Genomic DNA, 20224 nt, shown 5'->3' on the forward strand with positions numbered 1-20224 from the left:
CCTAATTTTTTTCGGTCCCTGATTAGTATATAAATTTGAATTGATTGTGTTTTCTTGTAGTACTGGGTTAACTAGAAAAGTTGGTTACTTTCTGTGATGTGTTTGGCAGAAGGATGAGCCAATATTGGATGAAGTGCTTGATGGAAAATGATGATTAATGTGTTAATTCTGGCACTCTTTTTGTCAAGAATCGAAGCATCGACACGAGATTTCGTCACCATTTTCGTTTGGATCTTGTTCCATTCTGCTGTCAGTCAACGATGCTAGCAAAAATGGAGCTGAAAAGCCAGACTACGCTGTGGATTTAAATGCGAAGATTTTCGATTTTGTGCTTAAGGAGACCCACACCACTTATGCCATTGTTGAATTTTTTGCCCACTGGTCAGTTACTTTTTCTATTTTCTTGTTTTTTCTTTAAAGAATCCATTTTTGTAATTTGATAGATATATCTGTTTCTGTTTTTCAAATGAAGATCTCTTTTTGATGAATAAAAGAGATGTGAAATGAATGGCTTTGTAGTTTGTTTGGTGAAAGATTAGCATATATTATAGATTTAAAAATCCTTTACCTTTAAAGGCGCTTAAACAGTTTAGGATGGATAAATTTTTCCAATCGCATGATTTAATTAGCTTTTAGTTAAAGTATACTTGGGATAATAATTTCCTTGAACTACTGATGCTGGGTACTCTATCCCCTCCCCCCCCCCCCCCCTTCTTTTTGTACTTCTGTTGAGAAATGATAATAAAACCCAAAAATTGGTTGGAGCACGTCTTGTGAGAATCTTCCAATTCACAAACAATATCCTAATAAGACAAGTCAGCACAGAGACACATAGATTGGAGACTGTAAAAGACCTGTGCTGATTGGATAATGGAGTGATGAAAAACATTAATACAATCGACCTTAAATTTGTTGGGGACTGAAGATTAATTTTTTATTGTATGCGTTTGTTGGTTTTATTTGCTATACTAATAAAATAGAGCAACAAATTCCAATATTCAGTATCCGTGCTCTCTGTCTTCCACTCTTTTCTTTTGTTTTCTGGATAGAAAAACTGACATGGTTAAAATGTTCAGGCGCCCATTATTGTGAGAACTCACAAGGGCATTTCTGAAAGTTCTATTCGTCAATCAGATGTTGAATCTGAGTAGCAGACGTTTATCTGCTCAGTGTGTTCCTTGAAGCTGTCATAGCCTCATATCAAAGTCGCACCGTTGAAGGCTATTTCCTCTTTATTTAATAAGTTTGGGACCGGGTTCCATGGAAGCAAAAGTTATCTCCAGCGGAATCCGGTACTCAAGCCTTCCCAGTAGTTATATCCGCCCAGAATCTGAAAGACCAAAACTATCTGAAGTTGCTGACTGCGAGAATGTTCCTGTAATTGACTTGGGTTGTGGAAATAGAAGTCTAATAATCAAACAAATTGGCGATGCCTGTCATGAGTTTGGCTTCTTCCAGGTTATATATCTATGCTTGATCGTCTTTATGGCCACCAGCTCATGGATTGGCGCTAAGAGCTTCACTATGTACATATATCACTACTTTCATTATCTTTAATTGTTGGACTTCGTGACTGCGTATCAGGTGATCAATCATGGAATATCGAAGGAGTCAATGGAGAAAATATTAGCGGTCGCTCATGAATTCTTTAGTTTACCAGTGGAAGAGAAAATGAAGTTGTACTCTGATGACCCATCAAAAACTATGAGGTTATCTACAAGTTTTAACGTTAAGAAGGAGACTGTTCACAATTGGAGAGATTATCTCAGGCTTCACTGTTATCCATTGGAGAAATACGTGCCTGAGTGGCCTTCTGTTCCCCCTTCTTTCAAGTAAGGCTACAGCTTTTCTGTCTCATATCACTTATTTTCTGGTTCATTCAAATCGTCCATCATGTTTATGTAGCCTCAACTCTTCTACTTTTGAAGAATGAAAAAAATGCCCATTGATGTTGTTTTTGCATAATATGTAACTCAGGAGGTGTCTGAGAGTAATTTTTATGTAAAAATGCATTTTAGAATAGTAAATTGATGTGAAATGTGTGGTTGAAAAATAAGAAATAGTTTTTGATTTACGTGTAATATTATTTTAATAAAGAATGTGTGGTTGAAAATAAGTGGGAGAAAAATGCATTTTGAAAAAAATGGCTACCAAACGGGGGCTTAATATTTCTTCCTAGTCATTGTAATATGAGTTTATTACCTTAGCTTTTGCGCGATAATTTTTATGATATACTAGAAAATTAATCCAATTATTCCATGATCTATAGGTCACTAATTACAACAGAAAAATGAGAAGGAAATATTGAAGGATGTCTTGCAGCGAAACTAATAATCTTAATGAAGGAACGGGCAGAACAGAGATATGCTTCAAATTTTTTCATATAAATGGAAAGATCGATTTTAAATCTGTATGCTTAGTCGAGGCTTATGATGTTAAGTTGTGGAGCCTAACTATTACGACAAACCTCTATAAATCTTGCCGAAGAGGACGTAATTTCGTGAACCTCTATAAATCTTACTTGTCCTTATTTCTTTGTACAAATTGATTACTCTCGATGGAATAGAATTAATGTTTCTAATTCTCAACATAAGAATCCCTCATAGTGAGCAACACTAGTTCCGCAAAGAAAATAAAAGGCAGATGTTGAAATTAATTATTGGAAATTAACAGATGATGAAAAGATTTGATGGAATTTCATCAGATCGTTTATTTATTCACTTAAGAAGGAGTGTATTTAAGAATAAAAATATGTAGACCTTGAGAAATGGCTACATATAACTAGTTGAGTACTAGGTCTTCTGTAACTTTTTGCCAGAGAGAGCTGCAACAACATGAGCAATTATAATGAGTAATAATGGAAGACTTTTCAAAACTTTCACTGCTTTTGGGCATTGTGTGTTAATTTTGAGGCTAAGATTAGACTACTTTAAGTGATGTTAGATGCTAAATTAAAGATCAGTGGCTGAACTTTAATGTATTTGAGTAGTTATTAACACCACTAGTCTTTAATGTATAATTGGAAAGAAAAAGAATATGATGCATAGATCTTTTCATTTGTAGGGATATTGCAAGCAATTACTGCAGGGAAGTTCGACAACTTGGATTCAGATTGCAGGAAGCCATATCTGAGAGCCTAGGATTAGATCTAGACAACCTAAAGAATGTATTAGGAGAACAAGGGCAACATATGGCAGTTAACTTTTATCCAGCATGCCCCGAACCAGAATTGACTTATGGATTACCGGCACATACAGATCCGAATGCCCTCACAATTCTACTTCAAGATTCACGAGTAGCAGGCCTTCAGGTTCTTAAGGATGGCAAATGGTTATCAGTAAAACCCCACCCGGATGCTTTTGTCATCAATATTGGTGATCAACTCCAGGTAAGTCAATTCCTTGGAAAATAAGCAGTAAAATCTTTCGTTAGAATGGCAAGATGCGGAAACTCAAGATATAAACTTGGAGCATGTTTGGTCAAGCTTTAAAATGTTTCCAAACTTGCTCAGCTAAGTTACTTTTCGACTAAAAAAACTATTTTAATGGTAGCTCTTCCCTCACTGTCGAAATAAGTAACTTATTTTTAATTTTGATTTATAGAAAGTTATAAATACACGTTATAAGCTCGGCCAAACACATACTCAATGGACCATGGAAATGAAATTTCAATTTCACTTCTCAAGCTGTCGATACATTTCTACTGGCCTATTAAACAAAGATGAGTTGATATGGTTCTTAATTTGTTATTTTCTTTTAATTCTTTATTTGAAATAGAATACCTTCAGCCTTGGGAAGTGCTCATGAGACGCAACTCTTTATACAGAAGCTTAAAATATCCAATGATATCTGGTACTCCGAACAACTATTTGTTTTTTTCTGAATCTAAGGCACTTATGAGCACTCAGTTTTTAGAAAATGCACTTTAGTATTCGTACTAAGTATGCAATCTGCCGGCAGCAAACTTCTAAGTTCCAACGGAACATAATAACGTGCCCCTTTATAGAGTATAAAAATGGAATTCAGTGGCATGAAGTGAGTTTACAGATTGGTCTACGTTGTGAAAAATGGATTGCTCATCCTACTTTAAGAAACCTGCTTACTTTTCGATGTGGATCATGATCAACAATAATTTTCTCTAGGCGCTGAGTAATGGCAAGTACAAAAGTGTTTGGCATCGAGCTGTGGTGAATGCTGATAAAGCAAGAATGTCAGTGGCTTCGTTTCTCTGTCCGTGTGATAGTGCAGTAATAAGTACTCCAAAAGCTCTTACGAGGGACGGATCTCCAACCATTTACAAAAATTTCACATATGCAGAGTATTACAAGAAGTTCTGGAGCCGCAATTTGGATCAGGAACACTGTTTGGAACTGTTCAAGAACTAGTACTTCTTTTCGATCTCCATTGGACAAGATTACGTAGTGGAATAAGTAGTAGTTATCATTACTTGATTTTGTCAATTATTTCTCTTAATGTTTGTACCATTTGTCTCTGCAGTCCGTATGATTGAAGCTGCAGTTGTTTAGCAGAAGAGTTGCAGGTTTCATGTCTACATTTTTTCTTAAATTTTACCAGGTGTAGCAAGTGGCTGTTCATTTCATTAATGGTGTGTGTTTCAATCCCTTTCATTTTGAAAAATGTATGATGTAGTAGATTGATGAAAACGTATGATTAAAAAGAAGAAAAAGTTTTTTATTTGCGTATTATATTATTTTAATGAAAACTGTATGGTTGAAAATAAATACTACAGAAAAAATAGTGTGGAATAATATAAAATAATGGGTGACAAATAGGGGCTAATAGTGCTTAGTAAAATTTCTTCTTGAATTTTTTAGAATTTTCCCCTTGTTCGAAGCGACAAAGGATCAATGCATTTCTGCATCAAATCACTTAGAATGTTTGTAGTTGGCTCAACATGTTGGCACGATTCCTAGAAGCCATAAGAACACAAGATCGTCTAATCAAAAAAGGCTAGCATTAGAGTCCCCATCAGAAGAGCACGAGTCAGTCCAGAAGCCAAAAATCATTAGCTGTGATCAAACCAGGATGGCCAAGTAAAATGGAAGTCCACAAACTCTGAAAACGAGTCTTATTGCTATGCTAATAGATAAAACTAGTGAAAGTCATATCAACGGTAATTTTAGGAAGACAAAACAACTTCTCTTAAGAATGATTCACATCTTGAGTACCCTGAACGCAAAGAGTCGCAGCCATCATATCTGCTTGTGTGGAAGTCGACACTGTTGGAGGAGTTGCGGGCATTGGAATTGGCATAACCCTTGGGGTTTTGTTCTCGTCAAAAACAGAAAATTTTGTCATTGGAGTTGCCACTGGACTTTTGCAAACACTTTGCATCTTCCCGAGTTCTCTATTCTGACCCTGAATGTTCATGGACTCGATATTGGATGACAATGAGGACGATATGGGAGACAGAGGTTTCCGAATCAGCAATGATTCAGTAGAGGAGTGCTGCTTTACCGGCACATTTGACATGTTTTTCTTGCCTGTTCAAATAGTTAAAACAAACCAGTACGCAAAATCGAATTCAATTATCAAAGAATATAAAAGAGAAAATGAAAAAGTTTTCAGAGAGAAGGTTTACCTGAAGAACAAGCATAATGTCGACTTTGCTGATGGCTGTGTAAACTGGGATGCTTCCCAGAGTTAATCTTCAGAAGAGAACCAGATGGGAGAGAGGTTTTCACTGGATATGAGTTTTGAAGGACAGCCCCTCCTAATGAAAATCTCTTACTAGTGACATTTCCAGTTGAAGGTCTAAAATTTTTGTTCCCACTAGTTGACGGACTCGGTTTCGACCCAAAAAGCACTTCCTTCTCTGCCATCAACTGTCCCTGAAGTTTCTTCTGGTCCTTATTTTTATATAGGAAACTTGTGTTTAGTCACATTGTTTTGTTGTATTCCTACCTAAATCAAGCATTAAAAAGTTATTTTAAATAGTTAAAATACCCTCTGCCTTTGGCGTTCTTGTTCTTTCTCCTGATTTAGTGCACAATACTGCTCAACCATGAATAGAAGGCCAACCTGGATACAGGTATAATCATAGAAAAAGCTTTACAAGAATGGAAATACAACCCAAACATATGATAGTATGTCCTAATAGAAGACCAAGATCAATTTATCCGACGAAATTTCTAACAAGATAAGTGCTTACACCATCATAGGAGAACTCGATTCCTCTTTCTTCCTCCCAGGCATTTGCTTTTGATTTCAATGTCTCCAGCATTGCTTCGATAACAACCAAAACAAGTTAAATAGATTAAAAGTGATGGTATAGAAGGGTGGAATTGACAACTAAACAAAGCCTATAATCCATACAACACATAATCGAGAATATATATTACATGGATCTCATTAATTCATTTTCACCCGTCAACTCAACTCATAAGTCTAATTCAAACTTATATGAGTTCGCTAAGCGGATCCTCTTCTGCTACTCTGCTTAATCATGATACTAAAGCCAGGCTTTCTTTTTCCACTCACGATCCATGGCACACAAACCAACTTTCCCATGTTCATCTACGTTGAGTGGCAAAACTTCATTAACCAGGTGATGTTGCTTTACCCTCCTATACATGAGCTAAGTTGAACATAATACCTCTATGTATCAAAGATCGATGCACATTTAATCCCAATGTTTTTGGATTGGAGTCTTCATAATCAACATAATAATTAAGATTCAACGTTTAAGATTCAACGTGATGGATCCAACTGTTCTCCTGGTAAATTCCCAGTATAAGTCTAGCAAGGGAGAACCATTACTATTTTTCAAAGAAAGGTGACGAATGATTCTGAAACAACAAGCTATAAGGAAAAGCTTAAAAAGAGATTTCTTTCAATTCTTCTCATCAATACTCCAATAGTAAAAGAGAACTTGGCAAGTTACAGTACTAACTTCTAGCTTAAAAGAAATAAATGGAAGAAGGAAAATTTTCCATGATCAGAAGTTGTTCCAAGTCTTACCTAGACTTTCGACATTGATAAATAAAATAAACCTTAGATACATGTTAATATTAACAAGTACCTGGAATTTTGTTCACAAGGGCACGAGCTTTTTCTGCACGCTTTAGCATGAGATGTGCACCTCTTCCACTGTTATAGCGATTTCCATCCTAAATTAGAAACATGTTAAAATAGAGAGATATGATCAAGTGAAAATGCCTCACATACTAAACATTATAACCAACCCTGTTATAATCCTCCAGCCAGCATTCCTCCTCGCAGGCAGCTAACCATTTTTGAACCTTTTCAATTATCTCTTTTCTAGAAAAAGCTTCCTCTTTAACTTTAGCAATATGAAGTTCCATTTGGTCCAGTAGATCTGTTGGACTAATTTTCCCTGCCACATGGTAATAACATCAAATCACAAGAGGGTTGCTCCTGCTTTTCATCCAAATAAACCTATTCATTTATATTAATGTACCAGAAAAACAAGACCCCTACCAGACTCAATTGCTTCAGTAGAAAAGTCTACAGCACATTGCTCTTCAAGTACCATGTGTGCAGCCTTGCAGATTTCCTCTAAAACCAACCTCTTTTTCAAGAGAACTTCCTTCATTTTAATTGATTTCATTTGTTGCAGTCTCAAAACTTCTGCCTCAGCCTGTAAAAAGAAATATTACATATGTTTTCCTTCTAGAAATGAACCATCATAGACCACAGCATTTCAACTCTCACAAAAATATAAACCGTGTGGAAGCACCTATGGAACCTAATTGAAAGAATTTAATATTTGGAGAGATAATATCACTAACATACATTATTAATAAAGTCCATAGACAGTGTGTTGGGCTGAGTTATTTCATTTTCTGAAGCAGCTATTTTTTGTGTCACATTTTGGAACGTTTGTTGCTCCTCAACTGGGATATCCATCAAGCTCCAAAGCTCCACCATGGTGGTTGCAAGATCTTCAAGCTGAAAGTGCTAAAAGGTTCAGAAAGGGAGGATAAAAATGGACATGGAACGTAAATTAGAAAAACATAAATACCCTCTGCATGCGCTGTATCTTGACATCTTTAAGCCTACTGATTGTGAGAGACAAAATCTCGATTGTGTCTGCACTTATACTTTTTGTGCTATATGCATCGTCCAAAGTTGGATGAATCTCGTGAACTGTTAATTTGAAGTCCATCCCAAGAACCATACATAATGAGTTTAGAGTATTCAACTGGTCAAGAACTTGCTTCACGCGCTCACGCTGTGTAGAAGACGTAAAATTCATTAGAGGAAGTCAGTGTCAAAACTATTAACAGTAGTAAAGTGCATCCATATAATGTGAAACTCAAGGCTTGTTTAAGAGAGATTTTTTAAAATCATTTTCAACCAAACATTCGAAGGGACCCACCCTTTTTTAACCATACATTCTCCAAAAATCATTTTTCACCTTTGGAAAAATCACTCCCAAAGAAAACGCTTAGTTGAAACTAAACACACAATACATATATATATATATATATATATATATCTTAAAAGAAACAGCATCATTTCAATATCTTCATTTTCTCCTCTCTTGTACTTTTCTAAGCAACATATAACTGAAGATAGATGGAAAATGACCTTCTCTTTTTGCAGCGAAAGTAATTGATGTTTTAATTCTTCTAATCTTCTTAATGACAAATCACTCTCCTCAATGAACATAGTGTAGAGGTTCTCTTCAGTGGATCTGTAGAGCTCCTTTGAGATGCTATTAATTTGTTGCTGAACCTCGGCAATTTGACTCTTCCTCTCATTCTTCTTATTTTTCATCTCTTCTAGTCGAGGAATAATTGCCTGAAGCTTTTCTTTCAAACTCCCAGAAATCTGTTCAAAAAGCAAATGTGGAACTAATCATCAATCATATGAACTACTTGCAAATATTCTACGGAAGATTTTTGATGGAGTCCAAAATATGTTTTGTTTTCAGTTTTGACCTGCTTTATGTGAACTGGTTGTTCCCTCAGTGAAGCACAAATGTCTGCAACTTCTGCTTGCGCGTCGGCAACTGCTTGCCGCAGCTGAGCTTGGTAGCAGCTTGCCTGATCCACTTTTCTTCTATATGCATCTAGACACTCTTGTTCAAGTTCAAAAAGCATTTTGTCCCTTTCATTATCAGACTCTCCAATTTCATCCCATATTTTCTAATTCCAACAATTTTGAAACACAAATCAGAGATTCACTAGTGGAATTAAGTTACAAAGATGAACAGATAATTTAAGACAACCTGGAGCTCGGATTGAAGGAAACCACAAGTTGTTTCCTTACTCCAAGGCTGATTGCCGAGGTGATCAGACATCCTGAGTAAATTGTACCTGCGGTGAAATGAAAAAAATCTGCGATAGAAGTTGGAAATTTCTATAAAAGATATATACTAGAGCAACCAAGAAATTGCATGACGCATCCAACAGATGAACACCAAAAAACAGCAGGAAGGTAAGACTTAAGTCTTAAGAGGGCATGTAAACAAAAGATAAGCTTGGGATCACCATGCCTTCATATTTGAAAATAAATAAGTTTTATTAAAATAAAGCATTCATCATAATGCACCAACCCCCAGATAATGATAGCAGCATAGTTTTCAATACTGTGCTATAAAGCAAATTAATCCCAGAAATTTCAGAAACTATAAAAAAGAAAACCGTACATTAAGGCTGCATATTTTCTTGGCTTCAAGTTCTAAACTTGAGTATTTTTAGTAAGATTAAGTTTGAGCATCATATTTCAATTAAAGCTCTTCTTGTAAATTACAGTCAATCCTCCACTCAACTGTACTCTACTCTACCTAAACAGACTGAGAAGGAAAAAAGAAATTAATGGAAAATGATTCTCACACAAACGGCAGGACTCGTATAAGTAAATAATACAGAGCAAAATCTTTTGAAACCTTGCATCTGCTTAAAATCTCAAAATAATCAAAATGAGCATCGAAAAGTTTTTACACATATATTTATCATGGAAACATGGTTCTTGAAATAACAAATTCCTTTAAAACTATCACATGCTGCTATTTAATGTCAAATCAATCATTTTGGAGAAATTTTCAGTGATGCCATTTTAGTCATACAAGAAAAGCAAGATATAAAGAATTCGCATTAAAAAGAAAAAAAGAAGAAGAAGAAGAAGAAGAAGAGATTCGCACTTTTTATGCAAGGTAATTAACCTTCTAAAAACCTGAACATTTAAACCACCAAAAATATAATTGTCGTGATAATTAGCACTACACTTTCACAGAATCTGAAGTAGAAAGCAGAAAACGTGAATATCAAATTTACTTTTCTGAAAAAAAACATACAAAATTCTCACTATATTTTCTTTTCAAGAAACCTAAAAAGCAGAGCATGAACATCATAATTCCGAGACCAAAAATAATTTCGCCATGATAATTAGTTACATATGTAGTCACCACAAACAATTTCATAATCAAGAAATCACAAAACGTGAATCTCAAGTGTACTTTTCTGAAAAAATAAAACAAAATTCTCACTTGAATTTCTTTTCGAGATGAGCACGAACTTCACTACAACACAAATCACTGCGCAATTCCGAGACCAAACCTGATATTCAATTGTCTTGATCAAATTCGATCGTTAAAAGATTTCCCTATCCGCTGAATTAAAGTTATATTGAAACGATGCAAAAAAAACACTAGTAATTAAAAAGAATGCGTAACGTATGTCGTGAATTTATTATGAATTTGGCAGCGAAAGAGTGAGAAAGAGCGTATGTGAAAGGAGGGAAATGATTACAAAATGTGAAAAGGAAGCGTCTATAAGCGTCGTTTGTCGCTCAAGTTGTGTTGGCGGGTCCATATGGTTTTTGAATTCCAAGATTAGTTAAAAATGGAAATTACACAAAATCATAGTTTAATTATTTAAAATTCTTAAATTTTGATATTTCAAAAAATCAATATTTTTTTTATATTAATGATTTGAAAAAATCTAATAACTCTTTCCTTATTTCACGTGTTTTAAAATTTGGAAACTGTACATTTTGGAAGGACAATGCTATACGTATCAAATATTTTTATCGAATCTTTTACCTACTACTCATAACAGGGTGGGGACCACGGGACGGCATTTTAAAATTCATGTGGGCCCGTCATACATTGTGATATGGGGGACACCATTCAGTACCCCCATTATGTACAAATATCTTTTTCCATTTTGAAAAACCTCCATATACGTTCTTTCCATAAACTCTCCTCACGTTCATTCACGTTTTCATATTTTACAACTACCATTGTCGTTCATTCAAGCCCTAACTTACCATTCACCGTTGTTCATGCCGGCAAAGTCGTGATGGCTGTTGTCTACTGCAAAAATTTCAAAGAATGACTCATTCAAGGAGTGGTAAGCAAAGGGAGAAACTTGGAAGCCATGATTCAGATAGAAGAGGTAAACGGAAGGTTAATGAAGTGCAAAAAAATTCTTCTTCTAAAAGACACAAATTCACACAGCTGGTCACAACTCCACCCGCGAAGAAGGTATGTTTTCAATCTTTCAATTTTTCACTTATTTCGAGCATTCCTCTTAACATTTTAATGGATAGCTAATGTGTATGGATAAAGTATTTTGAATTTTTGTGATATATTGCATTGAATTTGTAGTGTGTAATTGTAATTGAAATGCTGGAATCTAGAAAGGTTTTTATTATTGTTTTGAAATTTAGTTGTCTAGTAGTGACTTATGTAAGGGGAATGTGTCATTTCCTAAGTGTGTTGTTCAATTTTGAACTGTGGGAAGGGACTTGTAACCTACATGTTGCTTTTTTTTTTTTTACCTGGAATCCCATTTGTAACCAATTGTTGCGATTTTTGAACCAATGTGCAGGCTTGGAGATTTAGTATACTAGAGAAGAGTTGGTTTTCGGGTAAAATTACAATTGCCCCATGAAGGGCGTGCTGACAAATTTCATAAACAATTTAAATGAAGCCTAATGTCGAATACTGCAGAATACGCGTTTTTCCCACTTCCTGAAATGTAAAGAAATCATTGTCCAATCCCAGCAGATAGACTACTTTCTGTTGAGGCAGGCGCAACAAACTAATAAGAGTGAGGTGTGGTTTAACATAGTCGGAAGATTTGTAAGATTCTCGATTTCGGAGTTTTGTTTAGTAATTGGGTTTAGATACGTTGGTGACGTCGATACAAGTAGGATAGAGAAGACCCCGTCATGTTTTGAAAAATGTGTACTTTCCAATGTTGAAAATTTTGACTCATGAAGACGTTAAACAAGCATTTCTTGGTGCGACTGACAATCCGGATGAGGATGTTTCTATGCCAGGTACATTGTATTTCTTAACGTCATATCTATATCCGAGAGATTACAAGAAGGCTATGGATCACTTCTTGTTTGTAGTAATTGAAGAATTTAATGCTATGAATTTGTTCCCATGGGGTAAGTCGCTGTTCGACACGCTAGTAAGTTCATTGAGGAAGATGTTGAGTAAGAAAATAACCCATTATAGACTCAGAGGCTTGCTAGTAGCATTTCAAGTCTAGATTTACGAGACAATTCCTAGTCTCGATGGATACATAGCTAGACGATTATCCAAAATGTACCCCCGAATAAGGAATTGGATAGCTGATGACCACCCATCGGCTGCTAAGCTCCAGAGGCCTACATGCTTCTCCAATTAGGATGTAAGTGACTAATCATGCAGCATTATTATATGTGAATCAGTACTTACACATCTTTACATGTCGCAGATCATATTAAATAGGTCACAAATTAATTTTCATAAGTAATAAATCACATTCATGAAGTTATAGATTTTATTCAGTCTGTCACATATACACATATACGTAACAGATCATATTGCATTTGCTGCCTATCATACTGAGCGTCTTACATTTCAACTTCTGAAGATCACAGAAATTCGATACAGGTCATAGGCCTTTTTATGATACGCTTGACATTGTTACATCACAACACATAGGGGTGTAAACGAGCCGAGCCGAAACTTCCGGCTCGTGCTCAGCTCGAGCTTTTTCAATACGGACTTTTTTGGGCCCGAGCCGAGCCGAGCCGGCTCGACTCAAAAAAAATAATGCTCGACCCGAGCTTTTGGCTCGAGCATTCCCGAGCCGACCGGGGTCGAGCCGAGCCGGCTCGTGTTTTGATGTCTTTTTTTTTAAAATTTTTTTTCCTCCTAATTGCTGCCCAACAGGCAGCTTTAATTATAAAGCTGCCTGTTGGTAGCTAGACTGCTGCCGAACTGGCAGCAAATCTGCTGCCTGTTGGCAGCAGGTTAACTGCTGCCAACAGGCAGCTATAAAGCTGCTGGCAGCCTATTTTTTTATTATTTTTTTATTTTTTGTTTTAAATTAAACGGGTCGGCCCGTCAATCCACGGGCCGGCCCGGGCTTGGGCCATTGTCCCTTTTTGGGGCTCGGCCCGAGCTTTGGCTCGGTTGGTCCGAGCCACGAGCCGGGCTGACTCAAGCTTTTCCCGAGCCGAGCAGAGCAATGGGCCGCCCGAGCCACCGAGCTTTTTTGACATCCCTAACAACACATATCAATCAAGCTATTGATTTCAACCTATATTCTTATATTTTCACAGTGCAATATTATATCTGATCGTTCCTAGATTTTTGTTTTGTTGCTATTAAATTTTTCCTATGTTCCAAATGGCAATTGGAAATATATGACTTGGACCCCCAAAAGTTGAAATGGCAATGCCGTACATGATGGAGGTACAGTATGACAAAACTCTCCAACTTGATCGGTCACGTAAGGAGAAGAGAAAGTGTGGTAGCACAGATCGATTAGTTCATCACTTCAAGACCAGTGTAAAGCCAAGTGCTTCGAGGATGAAACAATTTACTCCTATGCTTCTGATCACTGATGGAAGATTGGGGCACTTTGATGTGCACATTGATGATGATGATTTGGTTGACACCCCACCTAGATGGTAGGGGACATCATTCGATGGAGAGTCACCGGGTGGGGAACGTAAGTCAGCTGACACAATTGATCCACATACACCTGATTCAAAGGTTCAGTCATCAAATAATGTAAGTTGTTATAGTTTTATCTATCATGTCACAAGTCCAATTATTGCTATCAAATTTTGTTGACACAGTCATTCATTCCAGGTTACAGAAATATATTTCAAGTCACGTGCCTTAGTTACTAGGTCACACTTCAAATGATATTTCAATATGGGTTACAGGTCACTGTTTCATTTCACATTTCACCTTCATTAGTTGCCTGATTTTAGGTATTCATGTGATGCAGGTGGTTGAGGAATTGAGAAATAATTTTGGTGGACAAATATCTAATCTCCACTCCAAAAATCGATTGCTCAACAGGCAGCTCCAAGCATTGCAGTCACAGATGTTATCATTGAAGTTAGATCAGCAAAAGAAAATGAACCTTGTTGTTCGCATGCAAGGTAAAATCCATACAGACATATGGGACATCAAGTGACACAAGCAATGTATGTCTGATTTTGTACTGTATTGATTTCTTGTTCAATGGAAGAAATTATGAACAAACTGAGAGAGAAATCAGGGCCATACACTGTCGGAGAATTTGGACCAGCAGAAGAAGTGAGTCACTCATCTATTACCACATGATTTATTGAATGCTTCTTATTTGTTTGCTAAAATGCAGTTTTTGCTACTTTAGGCTACAAACATCAAAGAATTGTTGATTCAAAATGCAAAGGCAAGGTTGACTCGACGGGTGAATTTGAATTCCCTTATTCTCTTCAACTTTAATCATTTGATCTAGGTGTTGAATCTATGCAACCAAGCTAGTTGAAGGAAATGACATCTAAAGAAGTTCAAGTACATGTGAGCTCCTTCATATACAATGTCTTGAAGGAGACGAAATCTACTGAGCAAGAGGTATCAAAAAATTCTATCGTATTTGTTGAGCAATGTGTGTCACAGATGACAACCCACACTTATTTTGCAGAAATCACCTGAGGTCGCACCAAGTTCTAGATTGCCGGTGAAGAGGACTCCAAAGTCGGCTAAAGCACTTCAGTCTCCATACATTGTCGAAAAAAGGAAACAAATGAAATCTTCACGAAATGTAGTGGTCTTTGAACACTATAATCAGCATATAGATGATGTAGTTGTCACTGACTTTCAGAACTGGTTTCAAAGATAATACAAACCACATAGTACGTATGAAACAGTTGTCCTATTTTCATACCTTTTCGAATAATAAACCATTCTTTTCATTTTGCAGGAAGAAGTTCAATAATAAAGACGATCTTATTCATCCACCATTTTTTATCGGTCAGTACCTGGTAGGAAATAAGACATGTTGGACGAACTTGTATCTGGGCCGGTGTCATTGAATAGTTCGGTACATTGCTAATTACAAGTCATAACTCTAAAGGACATGTTACATTACAGATCACATGAGCCACAGTTCATTGCATAATGGTCACGTCACATTTCACACATGAATTTCATATAAAACGCACTGCACACGCGGGTCACAAGTGCATCATGTCACAGGTCATTCCGTAAAAGTCACAAGTTGCACGTGTATTAGGTCACAGGTCACTCATACAGTAAGTCATAGGTCACACGTACAGTAGATCACAATAAATGTTGCACATAAAAACACATATCTGCAATGGTTCAAGTCTAGGTCATAGGTCTTAAATTTGTTCATAGAGTAGATACTCAGTGGTCACAAATCACTAGTTTATGTCACATATCCTTATGGGTGTGACAATTCATATTAATAGTAAGCGCATCATATTCGTGTTGATTATATGACTTCCTAATTATGTATCATACTTGTATCTTGATAGCATATGGATGTGTACTTCTACTAGCTACGTCAAGTGGTAAGAAATGGAAAAAATTTCAAGTTCATCGCTACCACGACTGATATGTTTTTCAGGCCAAGCGCAAGAACATGTATCCCAGGTTCAAGCAAGATGCAAATGTTGTTGTAACGGATGAGAGGCTGATGATGACATTGCGGGTGCATGGATTCTATTGAGCACTCTATGGGTTGAAGTGAACCTTGTGTTTCTTCCACTTCTGCCTACCAACAAAGCACATTAGATTCTTGCGGTATTGGAAATAAAGAAGCATATGTTACTTGTATTGAATTTCGCCAGGAAGACATACAATGATATCAAGATTCGTATTGGAATTGAACCTTTTGTCAGAATGATTCCGCACATTTTAAAATATATTTGATTATGGAAAAAAGATTCCATCGAGTTGAAAGTTAATCTTGACTTCTCCCTTCCCCAACAAAGAAATGAGTATATTTTTTACCACTATTTTATAGGTAACAATACTACTACATGCTGGAAATCACACCTAATAAATTGATTCTTGTTTTCCTGACATGATTGCGGCTATACGTGATCAAATTGCGTAGTACATGCAACGTGATGCCATAGGATCCATGTCCATAAAGTTTGTTGTGGGTAAAGCACGGTTGGATGTAGCGTTATTGTTGTTTAAATATCGGGAAGGCTAGAAAGAAGGTGCAGCAACTGAAGGACAAAGCATTATTATAGAGTGATAGTGCAATGTGTAGTCAAAAGTAGTAATAGATGGAAGCATTGTCTCTTATTTTTGAAAATTCTTTTGTAATGATTATGTATTTGTTACATTTAAATGTTTATATTGATCATTATAGTAGTTCTTGGAGACTTTATTACTTTGTCTTGAAATGATTTACTGTATGTCATTTTCCACATGATTGAGGATGTATCATTGTCCAGGTATTAGAACTCAATGCAAATAGTTACTTGTTATTATGTCATGGTATCAAAACAAGTGACATACAGGTTTATCCCCTACCTCACATTACAATTGAACCATTGCCATATTCCCAGATTTTTGGCAAAAAGTCATAGGTCACATATAATTCCTAAAAGGTCATAGCACAAAGCACATGTCAGAAATATGGTCATAGCACATTTTTTAATCAGTTTTTCATGTGCGCCACACTCCAAACATGTGTCGTTATCGTGTCAGATCACATATTCTTAATGATAAGTCACAGGTCAATGCATAGTGGTCACAGATCACAAATAATTCCTAAAAGGTCACAGCACAAGTCACGTGTCAAAAATATGGTTATAGCACATTTTGTAATCAGGTTTTCATGTGCTTTATACTCCATACACTTGTCATTATCATGTTAGGTCATATATTCTTAAGGATAAGTCACATGTCATTGCATAATGATCACATAACATTTCACATACAGGTTTTCATGTGTGACACACCGTATACGGGTGTCATACATGCAGTTGGTTACATATTCCGACTGCACAGTCACAGTGCTTTGCATTGAAGTCACAACACAGGTCATAGATCTTGTTCTATGGTTACAACACACTTATGAGTCAAAATACCAGATTTATCAGCAAAAAATTTGAACATTCTATTGGTAATGATTTAGTTAATATGTGTATCCTTTTATGTTTTGGGTCCTACATTATGTACAATTAATGAATGAGAAATAAAGAAATTATCGTATTTATGTCAATGTGTATTGCCAGTCTTCCTCATTTTCTTTTCTTTATTCTTTTGGTTCTGACTTAACGGAACTAGACTGTTGCACATTCTACGGTTGTGACCACTTTTACCACACTGACCACATTTGACAGTTATGTTTTCTTCATAGGCTAATATGAATATCTTCTCAGTAGGCCTTCCACAACTACGCTTTTGATTAGAAGCTAGTACACTTTTGATTAGAAGCTAGTACAACTATATCATGGACATCATCCGACACTATCCATTCGGCTGGATTTTCAATTGGAAAAATGTTTTCTTGGTATGTATTTCTTTATACTTCACTTGTGTAGTAGTAAGAACAGTATTCATATTGATCCATCTTTATACTTACAAATACAGCCAAAGCGCGTGGACTAGACAGCCGATCAACTTGAAGCATCATACATGTGCATGTCGGTTTTCTATATCAACAATGAGAGATGAACTTTCACCGCTAACTAAGAACATTACCTGATCAACAGGAGAAACCTATATATTTAAAAGGTCACAACACAAGTCACAAATCTTGAAATTGGTCACAGCATATTTAAGAAGGAAAAAACCAGAATTATCAAACTACAGTTTAGGTCACAGAGAAGATGTCGAAAGTCACAGATTAAAGATTAGGTCACAGCATTTAACTTCACCTTCAAGTTTCTCATAGTAGCGCTCATTTCCCTCATTTACTTCTCATACTTGCTTGACAAGGTCGTGAAAGTGCCTTGCGCATTCTCCATGTGTCTGTAGAACTAAGATTGTATAGTTTATCGCAATAACTTTAACAAAGCTAAAATATGGTAGTTCTTGGCAGATTTTGTGATCGCATTAAATGACTCCATGATGTTCGATGTCATTTGGAATAATGGTTTGAAGGCATGTGGAAACGTGACCATTTCTAAGGTCCAATATTGTCCTACAATAAAAAACATGGATATTTATATCATATAGTGTACAATATTATAATAAATGTATTCAAATGAATATAGATTGCCGATAATCTGTAGTATATTACCAGGTAACCCCTTATCTTCTCATTAATCGAGTCTCGTATTTCGACAATGTAAGCGTGAATAGATGCATTAAATGCTTGTGTTATATTTTGACCCGATCTTCTGTAACGTGATTTCAGATTTTGTAGGAGATGGTACGAACATATGTTGTGACAAGTTCTTGGATACACATTTTCAATTGCCTTTTTGATGCTATTATGATGATCTGATATAAAGTACAAGCCTTTTTTGTCCCCATAGACTTTCTTCAACTGTCCAAAAAATCATGACCAAAAGCTGTCATCCTCGTTATCCCTAATTCCAAAAGCAAGTACGTATATGCTGTTATTTATAACTTGAGTAAATGTCGTGAATAAGGTCCCACCATAGTGTCTATTTAGATATGTGTCATCAACCACAACAACAGGCCTATAATGTTTCCATCCCTGCATAGATGCACTTAGTACCATGAAAAAATATTTAAACATACTGTAACCATCAAGTTCTAGGCTTGTGATCGTTCTAGGATTTGTTCCCTGCAGCATGGAAAATAATCCTGGTATCTTATTGAACGAATCAGTAGGATCACTCCTTAACATTTTCAAAGTTTCATCTTGAGATCGTTAAGCTTTGACATAGTTCAACGATACTCCATATGTATACATCACGTCGTTATGTATATCATTCTACGTATATGTAGTGCGTGACGATGTGTACTTGTTCTTAATGCAGGTTGACACAACTATCTTTGTTACTTGCCTATGAGCACTGAGTACAATGTTTGCAGCACATGTGTGACCTTCTGTAATATGTCTGATTTTAAACATATCTGTTTTGGCTAACTTTTATGCTCTACATATCCAACTACACTCGTCATATGAGTATTTGACAAGATAGTCTTTCTTATCTGACCGAACGATCACATATTCAAACATATATTGGATTGCATAAAATGGCAAGCTCAATTTCATAATCTCTTTGTTACGAATAACTCTTCCTTCTTCTACCTTCCTAGCATCTACGACCGTCACAACTGTGACCTCATGTTCAAACTTGTCACTTGATGGCTCCACTAATGCTCCACATATATTCGATGACATATTTGTCAGTGAAAAACCATGTTCATTAGGTTGAACATCAACTGATAACGCAATAGGCTATTTTTGGCTATCTGTAGTTGTGACCTAACTGTGTATTGGATATTTGAAAGGTCACAATCTATAGCCTTCAAAACCATGCAACAACACATTATTGTCACTCTTGATTATTATCGGAAGTAGATCTCTATTCAAGATATATTTCATTGTCAAAGCCATTTCTGCAGGGTCCAAACCAAATTCAGTCATACTGTATCAACAAGCTTCATATACCCACAATTGCGGTCATCAACATTAACGATATTTGTGAGCCATTCAACAAACAAATGTGAATGAACCCCATTTATGTAAAATGAACCAAAATATGATGACTCACATATCCAATGATAGTCACAACAAACGAATGTCGAAGCTCATATGTTGATAATAGTGTAAAATATCATAATTTTCCCCTCTTATTTTTGCGTTTGTGTGATTGCACTCATTATACTTATGTTTTGATTCAGGTTGCATTTTGGTAGAAAATGTGAAATTTGGAAGAAAATGACCAAAGTGGAAGAAAATGAAAGTTCGGGGATTAAATAACCTTATGATGAAGATTCAAAAGTGCTAGAGGTCAAGTGGATGAGGAAATAATTAAAAGGGATGAAA

At 36.0% G+C, this 20224-nt stretch overlaps 2 protein-coding genes across 3 annotated transcripts; one reads left to right on the forward strand and one right to left on the reverse strand.

Annotated features, from left to right (window-relative positions):
* Positions 1-725: 725 nt before the first annotated feature.
* Positions 726-4692, forward strand: LOC111392812 (protein DOWNY MILDEW RESISTANCE 6-like). Its single transcript, XM_023018205.1, has 4 exons — positions 726-1458; positions 1585-1832; positions 3064-3388; positions 4142-4692. Exons 1-4 carry the CDS (start codon positions 1261-1263, stop codon positions 4382-4384), a joined length of 1014 nt encoding a protein of 337 aa, XP_022873973.1. The 5' UTR covers positions 726-1260; the 3' UTR covers positions 4385-4692.
* Positions 4693-5007: 315 nt separating this feature from the next.
* Positions 5008-10734, reverse strand: LOC111392813 (65-kDa microtubule-associated protein 3-like). 2 transcript variants are annotated; one of them, XM_023018206.1, is made up of 13 exons: positions 10477-10734; positions 9217-9304; positions 8927-9133; positions 8574-8816; positions 8005-8214; positions 7776-7931; positions 7461-7620; positions 7205-7356; positions 7042-7129; positions 6172-6245; positions 5967-6041; positions 5602-5869; positions 5008-5503 (listed from the first exon to the last, which is right to left on the reverse strand). In XM_023018206.1, the coding sequence occupies exons 2-13, from the start codon at positions 9286-9288 to the stop codon at positions 5163-5165; spliced, it is 2046 nt and encodes a 681-aa protein (XP_022873974.1). In that variant the 5' UTR covers positions 9289-9304; positions 10477-10734; the 3' UTR covers positions 5008-5162. The 2 variants fall into 2 exon arrangements, with proteins under 2 accessions (XP_022873974.1, XP_022873975.1); XM_023018207.1 differs by having other exon boundaries at positions 9217-9325.
* Between the last annotated feature and the right edge of the window lie 9490 nt (positions 10735-20224).

The sequence above is a fragment of the Olea europaea genome, unplaced genomic scaffold (genome assembly GCF_002742605.1).
Source record: "Olea europaea var. sylvestris unplaced genomic scaffold, O_europaea_v1 scaffold980, whole genome shotgun sequence".
In the NCBI taxonomy this organism is placed as follows: domain Eukaryota; kingdom Viridiplantae; phylum Streptophyta; class Magnoliopsida; order Lamiales; family Oleaceae; genus Olea; species Olea europaea.